At 47.7% G+C, this 25,124-nt stretch overlaps 1 protein-coding gene across 3 annotated transcripts in view; it reads left to right on the top strand.

Moving 5' to 3' along the window:
- The window catches only part of ANKRD6 (ankyrin repeat domain 6), a gene marked incomplete at its 5' end in the record, with an annotated part of 127,003 nt that overhangs the window by 88,567 nt on the left and 13,312 nt on the right, over positions 1 to 25,124 (top strand). The window contains 6 exons of one of the 3 annotated variants that reach the window (XM_080938698.1): positions 11,683 to 11,781; positions 19,639 to 19,737; positions 21,200 to 21,298; positions 22,850 to 22,948; positions 23,754 to 23,852; positions 24,781 to 24,879. In XM_080938698.1, coding sequence (XP_080794824.1) covers positions 11,683 to 11,781; positions 19,639 to 19,737; positions 21,200 to 21,298; positions 22,850 to 22,948; positions 23,754 to 23,852; positions 24,781 to 24,879 — 594 coding nt within the window. Of the gene's footprint in view, positions 1 to 11,682; positions 11,782 to 14,560; positions 14,768 to 19,638; positions 19,738 to 21,199; positions 21,299 to 22,849; positions 22,949 to 23,753; positions 23,853 to 24,780; positions 24,880 to 25,124 lie in introns of those variants that run through there. The other 2 variants (XM_080938699.1, XM_080938700.1) reach the window with 2 other exon arrangements.

Genomic DNA, 25,124 nt, shown 5'->3' with positions numbered 1-25,124 from the left:
TGAGGAAACGAAGTAGCACAGCCAGAAGGACACACAGTGAACCCTTCTGTGGCCTCAGGCTTGAACAGAGAGGATGCTTTCCTTCTGACCACTCCCACCCCGCAGGATCCTGGAAATTCTAGCCACTGCAGTAGGGAAAAGAAAGGGAACGCAGAGGCATACAGGCTGAAAATCTACACATGGATGGCGATCATGATTGTGTAACACTGCGAAGCCATTCAGTGCCTCTGGATTTTACTCTTAAAACTAGGTAAGACAAATGTTTACGCTGTGCATAATTTACCAGAATAAAACAAATCACACACAAAAAGTTGACCTAAGAAGCAACAGACCATATAGATGGTCTAATTCCCACGGGATTCCTAATATTCCTGCTCTACCTCCCAAGTTCTAGGCCTACACAGATGTGAGTCACAGTGCCCAGGCCAACATAAGAAGTTCTTACTCTTACTCAGCACCTCTGAAATTCTTAATCTTAGGTACTTACCACTGGGAGAGGACAGCAGTGCAAACAGGTAGGTTTATTCCACGAGTGCAGGGAGAATTTCAGGGCTTATTATGCCAACAAATTAAAGGAGGAAAATGTCCTATTGACAGTTGCTGAAAGCTTAGAGACTCTCATTGCCTTAAGAAGTTGGCCCTTATCTTCCAAATATAGTGTATCATGCGCTGGGTCAGAATGCTTTGTCCTCTGATAGATCAGTTCATTGAAGTCGCTCCCTTTGAAGGGCATATGCCAATGACGCCCTGTCGCTAGGAGATAATGGAATGCTGAGCAGCCAATTAAATTACATAAGCCATCTTTAATCACTTTGCTGCTGGGAATTTTTAAGGGAAGGAAGCCGAAGTATGAAGATTACTGTGTCATCACAAAAGGAATTTTTTCATTAATGAAATCTAATTATTAAAAATAATTGATTATGAAAAACATGCTTCAGATAATCTCTCTGAATTATCGGTGGTTATTGTTACTCTAAAGGGCTGTTCCAGTAATGGCTACTGTTGCCTGTTCCAGTAATGGCTACTGTTGCCTGGTCCAGTAATGGCTACTGTTGCCTGTTCCAGTAATGGCTACTGTTGCCTGGTCCAGTAATGGCTACTGTTGCCTGTTCCAGTGATGGCTACTGTTGCCTGGTCCAGTGATGGCTACTGTTGCCTGTTCCAGTAATGGCTACTGTTGCCTGTTCCAGTGATGGCTACTGTTGCCTGGTCCAGTGATGGCTACTGTTGCCTGGTCCAGTAATGGCTACTGTTGCCTGGTCCAGTAATGGCTACTGTTGCCTGGTCCAGTAATGGCTACTGTTGCCTGTTCCAGTAATGGCTACTGTTGCCTGGTCCAGTAATGGCTACTGTTGCCTGGTCCAGTGATGGCTACTGTTGCCTGTTCCAGTAATGGCTACTGTTGCCTGTTCCAGTGATGGCTACTGTTGCCTGGTCCAGTGATGGCTACTGTTGCCTGGTCCAGTAATGGCTACTGTTGCCTGGTCCAGTAATGGCTACTGTTGCCTGGTCCAGTAATGGCTACTGTTGCCTGGTCCAGTAATGGCTACTGTTGCCTGTCCCTTTACAGTTTGTTCTGCTTTTGTCACTTAGGTCTGGTTACAATGAGATATGTCACTTGCCCAAGTAGACAAAGGGTGTTTCTCATAAGGAAAGAAAGCTCTGGAAAATTGTAGGCCATATGATGTTTTAAAAAAAGCGAGCTTTCATTTTTTTCTGTCCCTTACCCATGCCTTTTTTTCTAAAGGTATTCATAACATTGTCTCATTGAATCATAGGCCAGAAAAGGACTTGAAAGTCTTCCGAACAAAACGCAAATCATTCTAGGCATTGGTTGGAACTCTCAAGATTAATGGTCAGATGCCCTTGGGACATCTAGGAAAGTGGGGGCTCTTGAAGTACTTAGTGGGTATTTTTCTTTTCCTTTTATTCTTTTTAAATTAGATACTCTCTGTATTTACATTTGAAATGTTATCCCCTTTCCCCACCCTGCTCCCATCCCCCTTCCCCCTCAACTTGTCTTCTTGAAGGTGCACTCCCTCCTAATCACCCCATTGTCTTGGCATTCCCCTACTTTGGGAAAATGTTCCCTCCCTGGACCAAAGGCCTCTTCTCACATTGATGCCAGACACTGGTATCTTCAGCTACATATGCATCTGGAGCAATAGGTCTCTCAATGTGTGCTCAGTGGTTGGTGTTTTACTCCATGGGAGTTGTGGAGGGTTTGGTTGGTTGATAATGTTGTTCTTTGAGGTTGCAACCTTTTCCAGCTCCTTCAGTCCTTTCTTTATACCCTCATTGGCGTCCTCATGTTCAGTCCAATTGTTAGCTGCAAGCATGCTCAGCTTTATCTGTATGAATCTGGCAGAGCCCTTGAGGAGGCATCTTTATCTGGTTCCTGCCAGTAAGTACTTCTTGGCATCAGCATTAGTGCTTGGGTTTGGTGGCTGCATATGGGTTGGATTCCCAGGTGAGGGAGTCTCTGATTTTTTTTCTTCAATCCTGCTCCTCTATTTGACCTTTTATTTCTTCCCATGAGTGTTTTGTTCTCCCTTCTAAGAAGGACTGAGGCATCCACATTTTTGCCTTCCTTCTTTTTGAGCTTCATAATGACTGTGAATTGTTGTTTGGGTATTCTGAGCTTTTTGGACTAGTATCCACTTATCCGTGAGTGCATACCATGTGTGTTCTTTTGTGACTGGGTTACTTCATTCAGGATGATGGTCTCTAGTTCCATCCATTTGCCTAGGAATTTTATGAAGTCATTGTTTCTAATAGCTGAGTAGGTCTCCATTGTGTAAATGTACAACACTTTATGTATCCATTACTCTGTTGAAGGACATCTGGGTTCTTCCCAGCTTCTGGCTGTTATAAATAAGGCTGCTATGAACATGGTGGAGTATGTGTCCTTGTTATATGTTGGAGAATCTTTGGAGTATATGCCCAGGAGTGGAATAGCTGGGTCTTCAGGTAGTAGTACTATGTCCTGTTTTCTAAGGAACTGCCAAACTGATTTCCAGAGTGGTTGTACCAACTTACAACCCCATCAACAGTGGAGAAGTGTTCCTCTTTCTCCACATCCTTGCCAGCATCTGCTGTCACCTGAGTTTTTGATCTTAGCTATTCTGACTGGTATAATATGGAATCTCAGGGTTGATTTGATTTGCATTTCCCTGATGAATAGGGATGTTGAGTATTTTTTTAGGTGCTTCTTGGCCATTCAATTTCCTCAGTTGAGAATTCTTTGTTTAGCTCTGCATACCATTTTAAAATAGGGTTGTTTGATTCTCTGGAGTCTAATTTTTTGAGTTCTTTGTATATTTTGGATATTAGTTCTTCATCAGATGTAGGATTGGTAAAGATCCTTTGCCAATCTGTTGGTTGCCATTTTGTCTTCTTGACGGTGTCCTTAGCCTTACAGAAGCTTTGCAATTTTATGAGATCCCATTTTTTGATTCTTGCTCTTAGAGCATAAGCCATAGGTAGTCTGTTCAGGAAAATTTCCCCTATGCCTATGTGTTCTAAGCTCTTCCCTACTTTCTCTTCTAATAGTTTCAGTGTACCTGGTTTTATGTGAAGGTCTTTGATTCACTTGGACTTGAGTTTTGTACAAGGAGATAAGAAATGATCATTTTCATTCTTCTGCATGCTGACTGCCAGTTGAACCAACACCATTTGTTGAAGAGGCTGTCCTTTTTCCATTGAATGTCTTTAGCTCCTTTGTCAACAATCAAGTGACCATAGGTGTGTGGGTTCATTTCTGGGTCTTCAATTCTGTTCCATTGATCTACCTGCCTATCTCTGTACCAATACCATGCAGTTTTTGTTTTTTTGTTTTCTGTTTTTTTGTTTTTTATCACAATTGCTTTGTAATATAGGTTGAGGTCAGGGATGGTGATTCCCCCAGAAGTTCTTTTATTGTTGAGAATAGATTTTGATATTGTAGGTTTTTTGTTATTCCAGATAAATTTGCAAATTGCTCTTTCCAACTCTATGAAGAATTGAGTTGAATGTTAATGGGGAAGTGGGTATTTTCTAAGCCAGGTGTATAGTGTTGCATGCCTGTAATCCTAGCACATGGAAGGTAGTAGCAGGGGAACTGAGAGTTCAAGGCCAGGCCTGGAGAAATGGCTCAGTGGTTAAGGGCACTGACTGGTCTTCCAGAGGTCTTGAGTTCAAATACCAGCAACCACATGGTGGCTCACAACCATCTGTAATGGGATATGAAGCCCTCTTCTGGCGTGTCTGAAGACAGCTACAGTGTACTTATAATAAATAAGTAAATAAATAAAATTAATTTTTTTTAAAGTTCAAGGCCAACTACATAGTCAGTTTGAGGCCAGCTTAGGCTGTATAACATATTAACTAAAACAAAAAAAAATGTCATTTTCCCATCTAAATGCTATGTCTTTAACACATGCTTGCTCCTTCTTGAAGAGCTTTACCCTGTCTTACCACACACATCCCCTTTCCTTAGTGCTGTGGGTAACAGAGACACTACTCACCTCCAGCCCTGGACTGGGCAATTCTGATCTTGTGTATTTCTCACATCTCCTGAGGAAAGGATGAACTGTCCTCTTTTTTTTTCCATTAGAGTGTTTGCCCTTGTGTGGGTCCCATCTATCCACCTATCTCCTGGAGCATCCCCAGTTAAAATGGTTTAATTGGTTTTATTTCTCTGAGCTAATGAGTCTCCCTTCTGTGACTTCCCCTCACTCCTGCCTGGGCATCACTGACTGACAGCCAGCACCCAAGCTCCTCTCTCTCTCAGTGAGCATCCATGTTGCCCACAGTGTTGCACTGCTGCTTGGAAAGTCTGCCCGTTCGTAAGAACTGTAGTGAGCAGGAACCGTGGCCCGGGAGGATGAGTGTCCCGAGTCACATGTGACCCACACATCTGGACTTTGGGAGGCTTTGGGGACAATGGAATCTTCTTTTACTTTTCTCTGCAGGTTGCAGTTCTCAAGTGACACAAAATTACTTGAGCCCTGGACCTTTCAAAGAGTTCTCAGTGTCTGGGTCTAAACATGTACAGGGGGAAGACATGTCTGCTTCCTTCCATGTCTACCTATCTGTGTTCTCTTGTCACCCTCATTGGTGGAGACCACTATCTCAGTGGAGACCACTATCTCAGGACATCCCTCCTGGAATGTCCCTGTCACACACACAGACACACCGGGTTCTCCCACTGGATGGCAGGGATCATTTTGCTCCCCTTTCTAACCGCCAGTGTGTATAATGTATGGGCTGCCTGCTGGGAGGGAGGCACTCTGGTGTTTCAGTACATCAGCTCTGTAGATGCCAATCACACCCATGTGTCCCAGAATCCTTGACTGTGTGCTCGCTTTCCTGTGGCTATTGCTTGACAGCGTCCCTAGGCTGTGTTTACTTAGAACGCTTGCCAGCCTGAGCTTTTATCTCACCGTGAGTAGATGAAGGAGATGAGAGGTATAGCCCCTCGCACTCTCCTGGTCTGGGGTGGCCCATCTGAAGTCACATCTGGGAACCAGTAAGTAGTGGGTTAGACAGGTCACCACGCCACCTGCACAGGAGGATCACGGGAATTCTAGGAATACTCGCTCAGAATTCCACGTAACGTTGATAGATTTTTAACCCTTTGGTGGTTATGCTTTGCGGCCCAGAAGATGGCTCAGTGGCTAAAAGCACCTGATGCTCTTGCAAAGGGCTGAGGTTTGGTTTGCGCCATTCACAACCATCAGAACTCCAGTCCTGAGGCTATGGCACCTTCTTCTGGACTGCACTGGCACCAGGCACCTGTATACATGCAGGCAAACGCTCGCACATGAAAACAGAAGCCAATCTTTGTGAAAGATTGTGGGAGCTGGGCAGTGGTGCAACGCCTGTAACCCCAGCACTCGGGAGGCAGAGGCAGGTGGATCTCTGTGAGTTTGAGTGCAGCCTGGTCTACAGAGTGATCCAGGACAGCCAGGGCTACACAGAGGAACCCTGTCTCAAAAAACAAAACAAACAAAGATTATGGGTAAATCTAAAACACGGTAGGGCTCAGCAGTTAAGTGAGTAGCTGTCACTCGACAGTCCACGATCTCAGTATCCACCTTAGGGTTATTTGAAATGCACATTATTAGGATCTATCTAGATGCCAAATCCAGAATTCTGGCAAGAAACGGAGCTGTCTGTGTGGCAACAAGTCCCCCAGAAGACTCGGGTGCCTGGGGAGAGGAAGGACTACTGCCAGTAGATGCACTGTTGCTACAAGGAGCTACACTGCAGTGCTGTGCCCTGTTGACAGTGAGGAGGGGCCCGAGGAAAGTGTAGCCGGAGGAATCCCTCTCGCCTGGGAAGGCCAGGCTGGCAGATTTAGCCACAGGGACACTTGCTGAAAACTCATCCTGGCCCCTCATCTCATCCCGTGTTCCCACCTGTCACAGATCAGTCACCCGACAAGGTTGTATGAGAACTGGTACATGGGTCCTACCGTTGATTGGAAACTTGCAGGGAGGAGCTGGTCGGACGTCACAACTAAGCTCCCGAGAAGGTGTTCGTATAGAGAGAGAGCCTCTGTCCATGCGTTCAGAGCTGAGGAAGCCAGGTGATGTCTAAGAGCTCCCAGGGTCAGTGCCTGGGCACAACATTCAGGAACCCAAGAGCATCCCAAAAGCCAGACAGACACAGCTCCCTTCTCGCTCCAACCCCCCTTGGGTCAGCAGCTGCTGTATCAGACTGGTCGGTAGGCAAGTTTGTGGCACATTTTCCTGATTGATGATCGATGTGGATAGTGAAGCCACCTCTAGGGTAGGTGTTCTTAGTGTGTGTAAGACGGCAGGCTGAGCAAGCCATGGGGAGCCATCAATAAGTGTTCTATGGTCTCTGCTGCTGGTCCCACCTGCAGGTGCCTCCCTGCCTTTCCCTAGTGACGCCTTTGACTTCCGAATGTAAGATTAACTCTTAGGTGACTTTGCTCATGGTATTCATAACACCAGTAGAAAGTGCATACACAGACACACTCACATACACACACACAGGGCCAGTGTATGGGTGAATCAGAGCATGGGGGTAGGGGTCAGAGGGCTTGAGGGCTGAGTCTATATTTCTAGAACAAGTGAGAGTCTCTTTATGCTTGCTCGTCTGTAAAACGGGCTTGACAGTGTCTGCCTTACAGAGCTGGGCCGACATGAGCTCACATGTGAGGTTAACACAGTGTCTCCGCATAGCAAGCACCTGCGGTGCTGCTGTCCCCATTGTTCTCTGCGGATCCCGATGGTCTAGGCCGAGTCAGGCCTGTCTGAGGATAACGAGGTCAGAATCTAGGGTACTGATGCATCAACACCTCTTCTAGTATTTGTACCGTGAAGTCTTTTCTCCCGCGTGCAACCCCACTCCCCCTCCCCCCAGTCCTGGGGCACAGAAATAACAGCAGTCTCATCCTGACCTAGGCTGTGTCAACCCGCCTCTAGGGAGCTGTTGTTGGCGTGTGCTTTGGTTTTCTTTTTGTTTTGTTTTGCTTTGCTTTTGTATTTACCGTAAGTCAGGGCACGGGTGTGCTGTGCACGGGGTAGGAGAACCTCCTCTCTGAAAGGCTCTACGGTTCTTGCTCTTTATGACAGAAAGTTCTGAAAACAAAGCCCAGTTCTGCTTTTCGCATTCTTCCATTGTGGGGTGGACCCGACAGCTTCAGTCTGCTTTGGTAGTGCCAGCAAAGGAGTTGAGTGTAGGTAGGCACCCAGAGCTTTCTCAGAGAAGCCCCTGTGTGCTTGCACCCACTACCATGGCTCAGGAAGCTGACATGTCCTCTGAGGGCAGAGGCATCCTTGAAACTGAGCTTGTCAGTACCCTACAGTCTCCATTTGTTTCCTAAGCTCAAACTAGCTGTGGCAGTTTGAATCAAAATAACCCCCATAGACTCATAAGGAGTGGCACTTTTAGGAGGGGTGGCCTTTTTGGAGGAAGTACATCACTGGGGGTGGACTTTGAGGTTTCAGAAGTTCAATCCATGTTTCTTGGCTCACAGTCACTGCCTAATGCTTACCGATCTGAAGGTAGAATTCTCAGCTACTTCTCAAGAACTATGTCTGCCTTCATGCTAACACGCTTCGTGCCATGATGATAATGGACTGAACCTCTGAGACTGTAAGCCAGCCCTAATTAAGTGTTTGCCTTTATAAGAGGCATGGTGTCTCTCACAGCAATAAAGTCCTAATTATGACACTGGTGTCATGGAATTTGCTCCAGTGTCCCTATGCTCCAGGAGCCCTGGACCTCTTACACATGTCCTTCCCAGCACCCGGTGTCACACATGGGAGGCACAGTTCTTTCAGGAGATCACACCACACCTGGACCCAGGAAGTTCTATGGTTTTCTAACAAATCGGCCAATGCCATAGATGCAGAGTTGGCCGGGAAACAAAAGGAGTTTGGAGAAGGGTGTTCCTGGAGAGGAAGACTTTGTAAGTATATGTACAAAGTGGAAGCCTTGAAAATTAGAGTGTGTCTCTTCACCCAAACCCAGATGACAGCGGGAATAGCTCACCACCCTTTGCTGTGGTGAAGGTGTAGGGTTGTCTGACCAAGAGGCACAACAGTTGCGGACTTAGCTTGGGGGCTGGGCTGACAGAGAGCAGCAGTAGGGAAACCACACTAGGTGGAGGATTGTACTTTATCATTACATCAAGGGTGGGTGGGTGTGGGGTCCACTCCTGATTGACAGATGAGAAAGCAGGCTTAGGTAATTGTCCTGCACTAAACATCAGGCATTGCTAGATCTGACTGAGACCTAGCTGGCTCCAGCAGCCCTAGCCTTTTCCTTCTCGACAGGAACACTCTGATGACTTCGGATTAGGACATGCCAGCAGTTCAGAGACATTGTGTTTATATTTCTGGGTGCATTCATGCATGTGATCTGGTTTGAGCCCATCTTAGCCCGTTCCATCGCCTGAAGCAGGAGGCTACAGTCTGGCTGCCCAAGCAGCAGACCTTTGGTTCTCTCAGTTCTGGATATTGTGACGTCCAAATCAGGGGGTCAGCACCCATGTGGCACTGTCTACAAGACAGTCTTCTGTTGTGAGGGTCACCTGCCCAAAGGCCATTCCACCGAGGATGGTCAGTAGCGCAGGAACCTTAGGGCCGGACATTCACAAAAACACTAGGCTCCACAGAGGAACCACCACATTGTTTCCTTCTTCTGCCTTCTTTCTGCCTGTGTTCACGTAGACCGCCTTTTTATCGTCCATGCCCGTGAGGAGTAGGTAGTTGCTGGCAGGAGTGTCCCCAGGGCTCCTTGGGCTGTCTGTCTGTCTCTAGGTCTAGCTTCTTTCTGGGCAGTCCGTCACGCTTGTCCTCCGCCTCTGTTCTTCTGTAAGGGACTTGTTGGATTTGACTGCAGTGTCTCTTTTCTCACAGCACACATTCCCTCAGCCCCACAACAAGCTATCCTGGGATTCAGGATGCTTAGAAAACTTGGGGAAGGTCCCTTAGTCAGTACTGAGCTGTGAGGTCATTTACAAGGACATACTTGACAGTTGGAGCCTGAGCCCAGTGAGTAAAGCCCACTCGGAAAGGATCAGGGTTAAGTAGCCCTTGACGAAGAGAGAAAGGGCAATCCTTTGTCTCATTTACGACCTTGCCCTGTTTTTGTGAAGGTTTTTTGTAGCCTAATTCCAGGGAGTAACTTTGCCCCTTAATTAAGAATTCTATTTTTAAAGCAAGCTCTGGCTTCTTCTTTCCAGACTCGCTCTACTGTTGTGATTGGATTTCATGGCTAGGGATTAAGATCCCTTTTCTGTCCGTTGTTTTCTCCACGGTATGTTATCATGGCTAACTGGTGCTTTATCGAGATCATAAACATGCTTATCCCACTGGAATATCGATCAAGGCAGTGGGGTCTTAGTGAGAAAAGCTCGATATAAATCCCCTTTCCTCAAATGCCATAGTCACGTAAACTTTCCTTCATAGTAAGCCCTGGGGAAAACGGGAGCGTCGGGAGTTTACAAAGCTAACGTACACTCAGCAAAGTGCACTTTCTTTTCGTATCACACACTATGAGATCCCACAAACTTAATACAGTTATAGAGAAGGAAATGCTTCTCCCTGTGACTCAGGAACAGGACCGAGAAGCCCATCTCACTGCCGTGTTAGTCCTACTGGGCAAGAAAAAGACCACTGCTCTAATATTTGAGCCAAATATTAGATCCTGGCCAGGATGATAAACACTGACCAGGCCCATACCCCGGATTCTCAGAGTATGGCTCAGAATTACTTTAGGCTTATAAAGGCAAAACCCGAAAGTCTACTTAGTTCTCACCTTTGTCTAATTGGGCAAGCGTATATCCTGATGTGCTCACGGCTGAGTACCTCCCACGTACTTGTGATCAAGCACATGCTGTGCACTTGGGGCAGCCAGCAGTGTTACCAAAGTGAAAACACATGGCTTATTACCCTATAAACAACAGCCCCCGAGTTCCAGGAAGTTACCCATCCTTCTGCAAGTGGGGCTTATAGGTTAGAGGCATTTTTGTGTCTAGATCTCTTATGCACAGTAACTTCAGCTTAAGACATAATAACATTAGCCCTCACAGCCATCCACAAGGAATACCTGGATGCCAGGGGGAAACTGGAACATCACCATAACAGAATGCTGAACCAAAACCCAGCAACAAACACATTACAAAAAGAAAAGCCAAAAGATACTCGTTGCTTAACATGCTTGAGATAGGTTTGAAACAATAATCTGTATGTTGCCTCTGGCCGTAAACAGGGAATGACAGTGTAATTAAAGGCAAAGGAAAGATAAATGCCAAATTCAAAAGAAAGGGTACTTCTTAGGGGCCCGCAAAGAGGTCTGGAAGATAGTCACAGGAACCGCAATGGATTCCCTGAATTTTTATTTTTAAAAAATAGTTAGCAGGTATATGGATTTTGATATAGTATTAAATGATTGGTTTCATAATTTTAAAATCTGTTTTTAAAAGGAGGCAGAGCCCTTTTCTATTCCACCTCTGCTTGGCTATGGCTTTCAAGTTTATGGAGTTATTGACTTGATCTTCAGGAGCTGATGAATTTGATGTTTGTTGTCCCCACCCATGTTCCGTGGTCACAGCCCTTCACCACCTTATGGTATGAGCACAGTGGAAAACAGGGGTAGAGGAAACCCCACATTTTGCCACTTACTTGGTGCTGAAAAAACTAAGATGCAGGTTGGAGAGATGGCTGAGCGGTTAAGAGCACCGACTGCTCTTCCAGAGGTCCTGAGTTCAATTCCCAGCAAAGCAACCACATGGTGGCTCAGAGCCATCTGTAATGGGATCTGATGTGTACTCACATACATAACACAGACAAATAGATCTTTTAAAAAATGTAAAAGTTATGCACTAAGGGAACTCTTTGCTTTTTTAAAAAACCTATTTTGCTGCTTCTGTTGTTGGTCTGGGACTCTGAGATCTACCGGACTCTTCTGGGATTAAAGCAGTGCACCGTTATTCTCAGCTGAACACTTTTTTTTTTTCTTGGTCAGTTACAATTCCAGTGGCCAAAGTTAACCAAGGCAACTTCAATTCTGGATAAGTTGGTTGAGAATCCCCTGCCAGAGCAAAAGCAGAACTCGGGGTGGGGCGGGGTGTTCTTAAAACCGATGCATCATCTTTGCTCTGGTGTCCTGCCTACTTGGGGTATCTTGTTCTAAAGCCAATCATTTCTTTTGCATTCACAGCATGGCCGGACCCCTTTGCACCTCGCTGCCAATAAGGGTCATCTTTCTGTGGTGCAGATTTTGCTGAAGGCTGGCTGCGACATTGATGTGCAAGATGACGTAAGTAGCGTCATTCCCTCCGGAGCAGGGTTGGCAGGGAGCTTGCGTGCCGTGTCAGTGTTGGCAGCCTGAGGAGGGAGGGCGGAAGATGCTAGCATGGTTTGGGCTCCAGCCTGCTCCCTGTGCTGGGAAAAGCTTTCCTGGGAATACCTGCTGGGAGACCTGTTCTCAGCAGCAGAAGTTTGCTGGAGGCTCTCCCACTCTGGTGTCTGTCACCCCATTAGCATTTGAGCAGAGTCTCTAAGAGCATGTATCTGTGTCTTAGAACAGAGGACACTGGCAGTCGGAAAGACCCACTAGATGTGTCTGACCAGACTTACTTCAACCCATTCCCTTCCCACTCCCCTCTTTCAATCTTGGTTTCACGTAGTTCCATTCCCACTGAAAGGGGAGAGAGATTTAGAACACAGGGCCAGGCCTCTAGAAAGAGTTCTGTGCTGTCACTGAGACGTGACTCCAGAACTCACCCCCCCGCCCCCCGTGCCTCCATGCCACGTGTCAGGTCTGCGTCTGTGGACGAGTGGGACCACACGGCACAGAGCCCTGTTCTCTTGGGGTCTCCGAAGAGTGATGGCATAAATAAATTGTCCTCCAGTGAGTTATCAGGAGAAAGCCCTATGGCAGTGTGATTGGGAACTTTTCCTTTTTTATTATTATTTTACCTGCATGTGTATCTGTGTGCCACAGCATGCCTGGTGAAGAGGGTAGCAGACTCCTGACACCGGAGTTATTTGCAGGCTTCGGAATATCTACAAGAATTCAGACCAACGGTTGTAAATTGCCATGTGAGAGCTGTTGTTGCTGGGCGTCAAATGCTGCACCCCTTGATAGAGCAGAAAGTACCCTTAACACTGAGCCTCTCACCACAGTAAAATTCTGACAAATGGAAGTTCCAGTTCCGGCCAGCATCCGCGAGCTCCGGCTGGAGCAGAGTTTGGAGCCTCAGTGTCCGGGACGCCTGTGGTCGGTGTGGATGCTTCTTCACACTGCATCCCCTCGGCCCAGGGAGGCCGGGAGGCACTCGGGAGTCAGCGCGTTGGGAGAACATTCCTACTGAGAAAACGTGCCTGTGAAGGTTTCTCTCTTTAGTTCCGTATAGTTGGTTCAAAGATAACATACGTAAGTAGCGACATGTGCTCCGTGTTTAGGGCCCACTTGGAACTCGTGTGCTGTTACTTGTCTGTTTGCTTGTTGTTGTTTTGATGTGGTCAGATGTCATGACCAGATCAAGTGTGTAAGAGTTTATTCAGTAGGAACAAGACTCCATCTTGCTGAGAAGCAGCAGGCGGCGCCCAAGAGTCACACCCTAGCCACAAGCATGCAGAGAGAGAACTTAACATAGCGTGAGCCCCCGGAGTCACAGCACCCACTCCAGTGACTTCCTCCAGCAAAGCTGCACCTCCTAAGCCTCTCAGAACAGCTCTACTAACTGGCACCTACATGTTCCAATGCCTGAGCCTATGGGGCCGCTTCTCCTTCAAACCACCACACACTCGGGAAAAGTTACCATCGTGCCTGTGTGACATCTAGGAGCAACTGTCATTGCGGCAAGATGGACTTTCAGGAAGAGAAATGAACTGGGAGAATCACTGGAGAGCCAGACAAAAAAAAAAAAAAAAAGAAAGTTCCGGGAGGAAAACAGCATCTTACAGAGTCTGACCCTGTAATAACATCCAGATTCACGTTTAGCAACACTAGCTAGGACACCCTTGCAACTTTGTACAGTATCCTAAAATCTGACAAACACATTCACAAATGACTTGGCTACACAGCGGGTTTGAGGCTAGCCTAGAATATGTGAGACGCTATCTATGGGCAGGCAAACACACAGGCAAGCAGGTATGTGTACTGGCTTTCTGCATAGGCAGAGGATTTATCAGCATATCATATAAATCTGGTTATATCTGGAGCCTACTGGGTCACTAAGGGTGTTATTCTGAGAAATGCAGTTTAGCTTTAAGCTTTTGATTTTCACCTTGGGTGATAACATTTTCTTTTTCTAAGCTATAGCCAGTTTAACATTCCTGACCCATATCATCTCCTTAGAGGACATGTGGAAAATAAATGATCAGAGGAGAGGTGGGCCTCAAGTTGCTCGTACAAGCAGGTTGGAATAACCTAGGCGTCTCTTTGATAATTATCGTTCTTGCTGGCCGCTGTGACGAGGTCACAGTGCCAGGCATGCCAGCCTATCCCAACCAAACACCAGTTCTCAGGTCCTGAGTCTGAGGCTTCCTGTGCTCGCATGTGACAGACACTGGGCTGTTGTTTCTGGTATGGAAAGGGAACAGAGCAGGCATGGATCCTCACAGTGCAGCCCTGGTGAGTCAGGGCAGGGCAGGAGGAAAGCCCGCCCTGTGTTTAGAGAACTGCTCTTATTTGAGTCCTTGGGGTCTTTCCCATCCTCTCCTGCTCTATACAGACAGTACATACCTTGCCTCTCCATGTGATAAGGAAACGCTGGGCGCTGGGCGTTGTAACTGCAGCGTGAAAACAGGAAGTGAGACCGCTGTGACACTCGCCTGTTTCCTGTGTACTTAACACGCCTGTGGACAATCAGCTTTGCAACATCTACAAGAATGCAAATAAATTGCTTTATTAATTATCTTTAAAGCAGAGTGGGACCTGACCGTGGAGGGGACGTGTCACTTAAGAAGTCCTTATCTGGGAGGTGGATTGGAACCACCATAATGTTGACTTTATAAGGATTTGCTTCTAACCTCATATTCTACAGATACTGATCTTTATGGCACTGTAATATCTGAGAATATGAGGAGGAATGACCCTCGGTGGCCTGGAGTGGGATTATTATGAGTTTCAACCCGTGGAAACCAGTTCTTTAGAATCTGCAGCTCCGGGAGCAAATTCTGTCTTGTTTCCCACTAATCCTATCAACTCTCAGTGGAGCCCAAACGCCATCTCTGATTGGTCAATGAGTAAGCACATGACTCCTACCCCAGAAATAGCCCAGGATCCTGTGGCCAAGGTAAAAAGCATGAAGGAAGATAAAAATAAGAGAAAGCAGAGAAGAGAGGCTAGGAAGGATCCTAGAAGATCTTAGAGAGAAGAGGTCAGCTATGTGCTTTGTGCCCCTACTTGGTGTAGGGCTTGCTTACAGCAAGTTTGCTTGGGCCCCTGGGGGCTTCCTCCCAAAGGGGGGGGGGGTGCTCCATTCCTGCATGACCAGGACTTTCATGAGCTTGGCTTTGGAACATCATGCTTTTTACTCTATAGGAGATGGAAGTCAAAGTGTTTCAGAACAAAGATTCAGACCTCTGGTTCTGATATTGTGCAGTGAGAACCCCTGGTATTTTGGGGAAGTCGAAGGCTGGCAGTTGGACTGTTGTGCTAGCTGATCATGTTCCAAATAAGAATGCCAACTGCGATGTTCCTGGCAGTGCCCTTCCTTTGCTTCTTCTCCGTTAATCATTTAACAAGTAGATCCTGGGTGACTTAGGAACCAGCCTCTGCGCGGCTCTCCCAGCTTGCAGAGTGAGGCAGCCCCAACCTCACAGGGCCTCCAGCTCCTTCTGGAGACTCTAGCTAAGGGTTAAATGGCTTGCTGTAAAGACAGAGACTTTGTAGTTTGAATTAGCTAACTGTCCTAGGTGAGGCTTATCAATCTAACAAGGGAACTAGTTAGAGGTCAATAAATATTGAGGAAACGTTGAGAAAATGTGTTTCGAGAGCTAGGTTTTCTTTGGCATTTTCTTCAGTCTCAGGGTTTTTTAGTTGATAAAGATCCTATTCAGTATTCAAGCAGGGTTATGTTAGAGTTGCTGTGTGGGTCCATTTGTGGGTCAAGGGTAGCCTTTGTATTGTGTTTTGAAGAGGACATGTAGCTAGTAGTGTATTTAAAATAATAATAATATATACTATGTATATTAGTACATTTAATTTTATCATAGCCAAGAACTGATTCTCAGGTAACTGAGTGTATTCAGCTGAGGGTCTGGGTTTCACTGTGTCCTAGAGATAAGTAGTTCCACACATGGCTTTGGACAGCCCCCCTCCCTATCCTACCCCTACATTTGCCTTTCTCAGAGCCTTCCATTCTCATCTTGGTAACATCAGAGGGCTAGCTTCTAGGATTGAAGGAGGCTGCTGGAACCAGATCAGCCCCCGTGAACAGCGCCGCGGTAACAGACATGGACAGCAAAGAGTCAGGCTCTGGGTGGCGGCAGTAAGGCTAGAGAGGACTTGGGAGCATGGAGAGGAATGCCTCCGAATGGGCCAGCAGGCTTAGACAGCTTCTCACCACGGCCGCACCCACCAGCTCTCCTGGAGTCTGACAGTCCATTTGGGAACCGACATGAGACTCAGGGTTAGTGTTTCTATCAAGTGGGAGTCTCGCAAAGGAAAGTTGTCTCAAAGGAAGCAAATGCCCTCCATAGGTGAGCAAAGACCACGCCGGCCCAAAGCTGCGTCAGCTCTTCATTTTGCGAGCAGCCTATGGAATGCGGTGAAACGTTCGACCTGAGTCAAGCCCTTCGTGGGATGGTTTGACAAGACTTGTGTACTTAGGGCATTTTGCTCCTACTTCATACATAGCATAGAATGCAAGTTTCTTCTGAAGAGGTCACTCTGACTGACCTCAGGAGTGCTTAGCAGAATGCCTGTCGCTTGTGGGATGATTGGGAACTTGACTGAGTCAGTACTGAACTCTTGCTTGCTTAGAAGGATCTCTTTTTTTTTTAATGACCATTTTTGGAAAACCCATGACTAATCTGATAGGGGAATAAGATGTCTTAGAAATTCTAATGGAATTTTAAAAAGCTGAGACCTGGATGTGGTCCCACCTGGGCATTGAGCACAACTCCACCCTTCTCTGATACCCAGCCTAGATCTTCTCCAGGCAGCCACTTTTAGGTGTGGCATTCTCCTTGTGACCACAGGCACACAGAAAGGGTCCTCTACAAGGGCGAACAGGAAGAAAGACAGTACAAATCTAACTTGTAATGTGGTAAAAGCCAGCGGTGTCAAGGACAGAGTTGTTCAGTGCAGAGCCAGTCACACCACAGTCATGGGGATGGGGCTGGAGCTCTCTGCAACACCCCTAAATCATCAAGTAAAGTGGGAGAAGTGTTTGCAGGGGGGGGGCAGCCCTGTTCCTGATGCCGTCTTATGGCTTAAATTGTAATTGGTAGTAATTTTACCCAAAGTGTGAAGTTATGTATGTTAAGTATTAGAAAGCTGAAAGGTGGTGGTACACTCCCTTATTCCAGGCTTAGGAGGGACAGAGGCAGGAGGATCTCCATGATTTCAATGGCAGCCTGGTCTACAGAGGGACTCCAGGACAGCCAGGGCTCCATAGAGATACCCTGTCTTTAAAAAAAAATTTTTTTTTAAGTTGCAAAGCACTTTGACCAGTTATGAGCATCTGCAGTTACCAATAACCATTGCAAAGAGAAGCTTCACTAACCAAAGTAGACACCAGAAACATTCTATGATCACAAACATCATTATTTGGAAGGCAATTTGAGTGGCACATCTTGACCTAGAGAGATGGCTCAGCGGTTAAGAGCACTGACTGCTCTTCTAGAGGTCCTGAGTTCAATTCCCAGCAACCACATGGTGGCTCACAACCATCTGTAATGGGATCTGATGCCCTCTTCTGGTGTGTCTGACAGCTACAGTGTACTCACATATATAAAATAAATAAATCTTCAAAGAAAGAAAAGTACATCTTGTTGGTGCAAACAAAAGCTGGAGCTTCCCTACTTGGGGCCTATAGCCTCCCTAGCCACCGGTTTCTAACTGAGTTTATGGTACCAGATGTGATCAGACCTGGTCAGAAAGCAGGTGGTGACCCCCTTTTCTCAGTCTTCTGGTGCTGAGATAGCACACCATGTCCAAGGCAACTTTACAAAACTCAGTGGGGCCCATGGCTTCAGAGAGTTAGACTCCATGACGGGATGGCGGCAGGAACAGCCGAGAGCTCACACCACGATCCTCAGGCAGGAGGCAGAGAGAGAGCACACCTCAAAACCCACCGTGACCAAAACAGGTCACACCTGTTCTCAAACACTGCCAGCTGAGAGCCAAGCATGTGAGCCCATGGGGCCACCCCATTCACCCCGCCGCACCCACAGCCCAGACTTGCCATGTTGCACAGGATCTGGCTCGTCTGCCTCCCTGGCTGGTGTTACACAGTAGGTCTAAGTTAAGTAGGACGATTAAAGGCAGCTCTCCACTAGCAACCTGAGAGTTTTCAAAAGATCAAGGAAGAAATTAAGAATTACTTCTTGTAGATTAGATTTTCTTAAATTATTTTATGTGCACGAGTATTTTGCCTACATGTAAGTGTGTGTACTACATGCACGCTTGATGTCCACGGAGGACACAAGAGGGCATTAGGTCTGGAACTGGAGTTAGTTACAACCTGTTTTAAGCTGCCGTATGGGAACTTGGGATTGAATCTGGGTCCTCTAGAGGAGCAGCAATGCTTTTTAACTGCTGAGCCATTTCTCCAGCCCCCTCTATGTGGATTTTAAGAGAGACTTTTACAATTTTTTATTTTAAGAAAAGCAGATTTGAGGTTATTTTGTGTTGGAAAGAGTCTCAGTGTATATCCAGGCCTGGCTTTGACTCCTGAGTGTTGGGACTAAGGTATGTGCCAGTGTACCCAGCCACATGTTCCCCCCACACATGGTAATATGAAATGTATTCTTTTCTATTCTCTTCACTGTATTTCTGAACAGTTCCTGGGTAACGTCCTGCACACCAGCCACCATGATTTGTTTCCAGAACTCCGCTTTGTGATGAGTCTCACTGAGGTCATACTTAGTGGCGCAGCCTCCTGAAGTTATTATCTAGCTCCTAACATCTCTGCTGTCTCTCTTGGACTAGGTTTCAGCAAAGTCCAGGAATGTGTCCTTGCCCCTTTCTCTGGAAAATTTACTAATGGAAATCTAATCAGCTGACTCACAGAATCCTGAAGAGAAGAGACCCCTGGCCCTGCTTTGTCCTGTGAGGGTCCTGAGGCTCTGCAAGCTGTACAAAACTGTATCCAACCCACCCTCCCAAAATGCTGGCCTTTAGCTTACGATTTCTACCTGAAAATATCCACGTGGTTTACCCATCTCCCCTTTCAAGCCCAGACCTCAGGCATGATGTGTCTTTGCCTTAACTTGACTCTTGAGTGTGTGCCAGAGGTGGACTGTGTTCCTAGAAGCCCAGCGCTCAGAGCCCTTCATTACTGTCACCTCTGGGATTACTCCTCTGCCACAGTTAGGGGGGAGAGTCAAGTTCTGCTTTGGCGCCTGAAGGAGAAAACCAGGAATCCCATTGCTGAGGACGGGTCAGGATGCAACATAAATCAGCCAGAGCCATCTCAGAAATATGCAGCAGGAGGCTACAGTCCTGGGGTCCTCACACCCCTGTGTTGCTCTAGGCTAGTGCAAATCAGTGAACAAAGTACACACCTGTCATCAAAGCATGAGGCCCTTAAACTGTCACAGGTGGAGAGTGATCCTCTGTGATCTGGGCCCGAGGACCTCGTAGGGAATAAGGATTTCAGGAGCTGAGGTTGAACTGTAGGACATACGCAGCCTGGCTCCCAGACATGTCTCCACTAGGCAGCCAGAAAGAGCCTGGCTCTTCTTCAGAGATAGATCGGAGGCCAACAGCTATTCTCACTATCGACGTAAGATCCTTCCAGGTTATGAACAAATTGCCCTACTACGTGCATTCTCTGCTAATGGGGCCCCAAAGCTTGCCTTGCCTGTGGTGACCAAGCCCTTCTGCAAGTAACAAGTCTCCTTGAGGAGATAAGATACCCCAGAGTCTGGCTTAAGGAAAGAGTTGGCTGGGACTGCTAGAGAAATCTGTAGTTCTTACCTCTGTGTCATTTTGTAGGGGGACCAGACGGCCTTGCACCGGGCCACTGTGGTGGGAAACACCGAGGTCCTCACGGCGCTTATCCGCGAGGGATGTGCCCTGGACAGACAGGACAAGGTGAGTGGGTGGTTCGGGTTGGATGTGGAGCTGAGGAGACAACCTGACTCTCTGGTACATTCACAATGCTGTCCTCCCAGACGCTGAGAGAGGTCAACCTAGACGTCCCTGAAAGAGCACCTGGGACCCCAGACATGTTTGTCTAAAACCCTTCCTGCTGTTCTGTGGCTCTGCTAATAGCTTAAATCCGGGTAAAGGAAGGGAAATGCAGAACTCGGGACCCATGAAAATCTATTGAAGGTGAGAGAGAGGAAGGGGCATCCTCAGGGCCTCTGTTTTTTAGACGAGCAAGCAAGTCACATTTTTTAGCTATTGAAAAAAAAAGAACCAATCATTTCTTTCTTCTGAGAATCCCAATGACACATTGTATACTAGCCCCATGTCTTTGAATTGTCCAATCTCAGAATGGGGATGTTTGTATTTAGTACAGTGCAGCCTTGTGTGCAGACAGGAAGTGTGGCACAAGATCCCTCAGCACACCCGAGAGCCTGGCTCACCGAGTGGCTCCTGTCTGTTTCTGCTGCTCCCATAGTGGCCCCAGACGGGCCTGGTGACCTCTTGCCCTCCCCAGCATTGCCCTGATCCTCGACTCTGGAACCCTGGTTCTCCTCTTTTGGGTGCCACATGCAGTGTGGATGTCTCTCGATGCACACAACTGGAGAATGTACCCTTGCCGGAGCATGACAGCCTGGAGCTACATGTATGTTCCTGTCTGCCCGCCTTTCGTTCCCTCTCTCCTAGTAACTTAAGAAGATGGAAGCCCTTTTACTAGCTTGTATTTAAAAAGCCATGTATCTAGAAGTCTTGGTTAGCTTGTTTACAATCAGTGTTTCTTTGATAACTGGTCTTTTAGAGTCCAGAGAGCACTGCGTTTGAACAAAGACAAGAGTGTGATGTTGTATAACTTTAATCTTAGCTGTCACAAGGTCTTTGGATTTGAAGCCAGCCTGGTCTATATGTCAAGTTCTAGACCAGCCAGAGCTCAATAAATAGTAAGGCTCCTATCTTCAATAACTAAATATTTTTGTGTGTGTGAAGGAATGGGATTGGGGGAATTTTCTACCTAATAAGGCCCATTTTTCAGGGTGTCTTCTGGTATCAGGAGCACGGAGGAACCTAGGGGACAGTGGACCCTAGAATAACAGCGTGCCATCCCAAGCATGCTGTCTTCTCCAGTAGAGCTGTGGGAGACTCTAGAGCCTTTCTGGATGGCACACTTCCAAGGAGACTCACACCCTGACCACTCGCTGCACCTCCCGAGGTCGTTTCTCCTTCGTGTGTCCAGAATGGCTCTTGTCCTGCTATTTCTAGAATGCAGAAACTGGCTGCTCAGATCTTTGTGTCTGTGCTGTGGTTCCGATGGGCACCAGTTGCAGAAGGCCCTGTAGCTACTGTAGTGTGGTGTTTTGGTGAGAAGAGCCAGAGCCTGGGTAATGTGTTGTCTTGCCCATGTGTTACTCAGGATGGGAACACGGCCCTGCATGAAGCCGCCTGGCATGGATTCAGCCAGTCAGCCAAGCTGCTCGTTAAAGCCGGGGCCAATGTGCTTGCCAGAAACAAGGTGAGGCCCAGCAGCTGCCCTCGCTCTTCTCAAACCAAGTGGGTTGTGAGTAGATGTTCACTGGGGCGTGGAGAACCCTGCAGGGGCAGCGTCACCCAGATGGTTCTCTGCACAGGTAGGTTGGCTGGTCAGTGTTCTGCGTTATCTAAAAGGAAAAGAAGGTCTTACCTGTTTGTGTGGTAGCTGCCGACTAAGGTTTCTGTCCGTAGAGCAGTGCGGAACGCTAGGAAAACGTTATCCTTAAGGATATCTGTGATAGCGGAAAGCAAAGCAGCAAAAACTGCAGGAAAGAAATGTAAGGTTGCTCAGTCAGTCAGCCTAATTAACATAACCTAAGTCACAGTTTTGATGAAAGAACAATACGGGGCTCGGTGCTAGTGTGAATTTACATTTTGTAAACGCTAAGCATGGCAAGATACCGCCCAAATAAAGCTTAAATTTTACTTATTAATTGTGTACTTCAAATGTAGTATCCTTTTTCAAAAGGAACCTAATACCCAGGGTTTCTGTCGACACTGCTGTGAGTGCAGAGTGGGGTGTGCGAGGGGGGTGTACAAAGCTGTAGACACTGCTGTGAGGTGCAGAGTGGGGTGTGCGAGGGGGGTGTACAAAGCTGTCGACACTGCTGTGAGGTGCAGAGTGGGGTGTGCGAGGGGGGTGTACAAAGCTGTAGACACTGCTGTGAGTGCAGAGTGGGGTGTGCGAGGGGGGTGTACAAAGCTGTAGACACTGCTGTGAGTGCAGAGTGGGGTGTGCGAGGGGGGTGTACAAAGCTGTCGTCAGGCACCTCAGCTCTCAAGCTCAGCAGGACAAAGCCTTGAGCCCGCAGGTTTGCATCTGACTGTGCGCTCAGACTGCCTTTACCTGCTTTTCCCCCTAAGTAATGAGAAAATGCTTTTCCGGGGATTATCAGTAACTGTTAGGACCCTGTTCCCCTGTAATTAAAGACACAACATGGCATTTGCAAAATTTTTATTGACGTTCTTCTGAGGTGGTGTTTTAAGTATGGTAAGCAACAGTATTTTCCCCTTAGGTTAGCATTTTTCCATAGTTCAAAGTTCATGTTTGATAACCTTGAAGAGCAGGCATCTCGGTGTTAGCTACAAGTCACGTGTTAGCTCCCCTTCCAGGAAGTGTTCCTAGCACAGCTGCTGCCCACGCTGGACAGAGTCCTCTCCAAGATGGGTTGAGCACTGCATGCCTGCTTGTGGTTCAGTAAATACAAGGATCAGGGCCTCAGGAAGGAGGTCCAAGCTCTGTCTCTGGTAAAGCAGTCAAGGTTAAGCGAGTGAAGTGTTTTTCTGAGTGGCCGGGGGTGGGGGTGAAGCGGGGAGGGCTGCTGGGGGGGGGTGGAGGTTCAGAGCCCAGGTTTAGGGACAGAGGGGACTCTGCAGTCAGGGCTCTTTATCTGAAACAGCAGCTGGGATTGATCCCCATCACGATGCAGAATGTGACAATGGCCGACGTCTCCCTGGGTAAGTACTTCACTGTGCACCACAGGTCTGTGCAGGTGTGTGCTGCTTACGGATCTTCCCTTCTCTCTGTCCCCAGGCGGGGAACACGGCTCTGCACCTGGCCTGCCAGAACAGCCACTCCCAGAGCACACGCGTCCTCCTGCTGGGCGGCTCCCGGGCTGACCTCAAAAATAATGTGGGTGAAAGTACCAGCCTCTCACAGGCACTCTTACATAACCCCTGGGCCGGAGAGATGGCTCAGTGGTTAGAGCACTGACTGCTCTTCCAGAGGTCCTGAGTTCAATTCCAGCAACCACATGGTGGCTCACAACCACCTGTAATAGGATCTGGTGCCCTCTTCTGGTGTGTCTATAGCTACAGTGTACTCGTATAAATAAAATAAATAAATCTTTTTTTTTTTAAAGAGCAACAAAATAATTCTAAGGTTAGGGTCACACAGCATGAGGAACTGCGTTAAAGGGTCGCAGCTGCAGGAAGGCTGACAGCCACTGGTATAAATGCTTTAAGAATGTCTCCCCTGTAGAGGGTTGTATTGCTGCTGTGGGACAGTACCTAGCAGGGCTGTTCTGTGGTACTGAGTACTGAGCCTCTCCCTGTGTCAAAGGCACTGGAGTCTAGCCTTGCCCACTAAGGAGGAGTTGGAGTCTTTCTGACTCATGGGGATGCTCGTGGCCTTCCTGCTGGAATGGGTCCCTGCTGGGAAACTCATTTCCTTCATTTATTTCACTCTGTGTGTTGCGGGGAGGCCAGTCAGGCCATGATCACCCACATTAGCTTTCCCAAAGTGCTCGTGGGAAGTGGGCATCTAGTTTTATAGCACAAAAGCAAAGACCCTCGGGATTAGGGCAACCATGTTATAGGACTGGCGTATAGTTCAGGTTAACGCCCCCACGGCATACAGTTGTCTGCCAGCTTTGAAGTGATGACCTCTGTTGCTGTTTTGTAACTGCTGTCTGCCAAAGTTTGCTTTCTGTCCACAGGCAGGGGACACCTGCTTGCACGTGGCTGCGCGGTATAACCACTTGTCCATCATTAGACTCCTCCTCAGTGCTTTCTGCTCTGTTCATGAAAAGAACCAGGTCAGTGCGTGCACCCCTTCATGGCTGCGGCACTGTCCCCACAAGGGCAGCCTAATGGGGTACAGACGGGTAGAGGCTGGTGGGAAGCGTTGCCTTCCGTCTTGTCCGGGACTCCACCAGGACTGTTCGGTGTGGGAATCTCATTGTGCGGTTACAGTGGCCTGGTTTATATGACCACCTCCACCTTTACCGTTCCAGTGCATAGCACCAGTTACACAGTGAACATTTTTGGGAGAGCTTGTATGGCTTTTGGTTACACTGGGATTTTACCAAGAAAACCTACAAAAAGGAGTGTGACATAGAAAAGAAGCCAGGACAACAGGAATTCCCCTGTTCGGTTCCCTACACTGCTACTTCTGTATGAGCTTCCGAGGCGCCTGTTTCTTTAAAACTGGGCCTTTGGGAACTGTCATCCTTTCAGGGCTGGTCATCTGGGAATACTTCTTATAACAGAAAGCAGTCAGCCTCGCTGTCTCCAGCTGAGCTGGCAGATAAACTTTCCTGGGGTCCTCGGTTCACGCAGCTAGCTGAGGTTCAGGTGTGAGCTCTCGGCTTTTCCTCAGTCTTAGCTCAGAAGCCCAGTGCTTCTAACCCTGACCTCCCTGGACTGATAAATGGGGAGACTGGTCTTATCCCCCAAGCCTGTCTCCCAGAAGCTTTGAGGCCCTTTGTTCTCAGCAACCCAACTGGTTCTTTTCACCCAGACAAATGTAATCCTGACGTGTGGCTTCTGCACTCCTAAGACAGGAAGGAGTATGTGGTGAACCCATTGACCATTCAGCTTTGGGGGCTCTTCCAGGCTTGCATGGAGAGCTTCTTATTTTTATGGCAAGTCTTGCTTGGATTTGGAGAACATCCTAGGCAGAGATGCATAGCTAGCCGAGAGCCAATAAGTCTGTTGAGCAAGCTTTCTTCTGGTTGCTTCCAGGCTGGAGACACGGCCCTCCATGTGGCTTCTGCCCTAAATCACAAGAAGGTAGTTAAAATGCTGCTGGAAGCTGGTGCTGACACAGCCGTGGTGAACCATGTAAGTCGAACCGCTGCAGAGAGTTCCACAGACTCACGGGTCCTAAGGATCCAGTGAGCTTCTCCCAAACCACAGCTCCGGAGGCCTTCATCTGCACTGGGCCAGCTCCAAGCAGCCCTAGGAGTTAACAAGTCTCTTAGACACTGGGCTGGGTGAGCGCAGCCTGGCAACAAGCTGGCCTGTGGGTCTCAAGATGGCCTCCTGACCATCAGAACCCCACTGCCTTTCTCTCTGAGACTGCCTGT

This window comes from Micromys minutus (assembly GCF_963924665.1).
Source record: "Micromys minutus genome assembly, chromosome: 26".
In the NCBI taxonomy this organism is placed as follows: Eukaryota; Metazoa; Chordata; class Mammalia; order Rodentia; family Muridae; genus Micromys; species Micromys minutus.
Note: the sequence above shows the minus strand (reverse complement) of the source record. Positions and strands in the feature narration are given on the sequence as shown.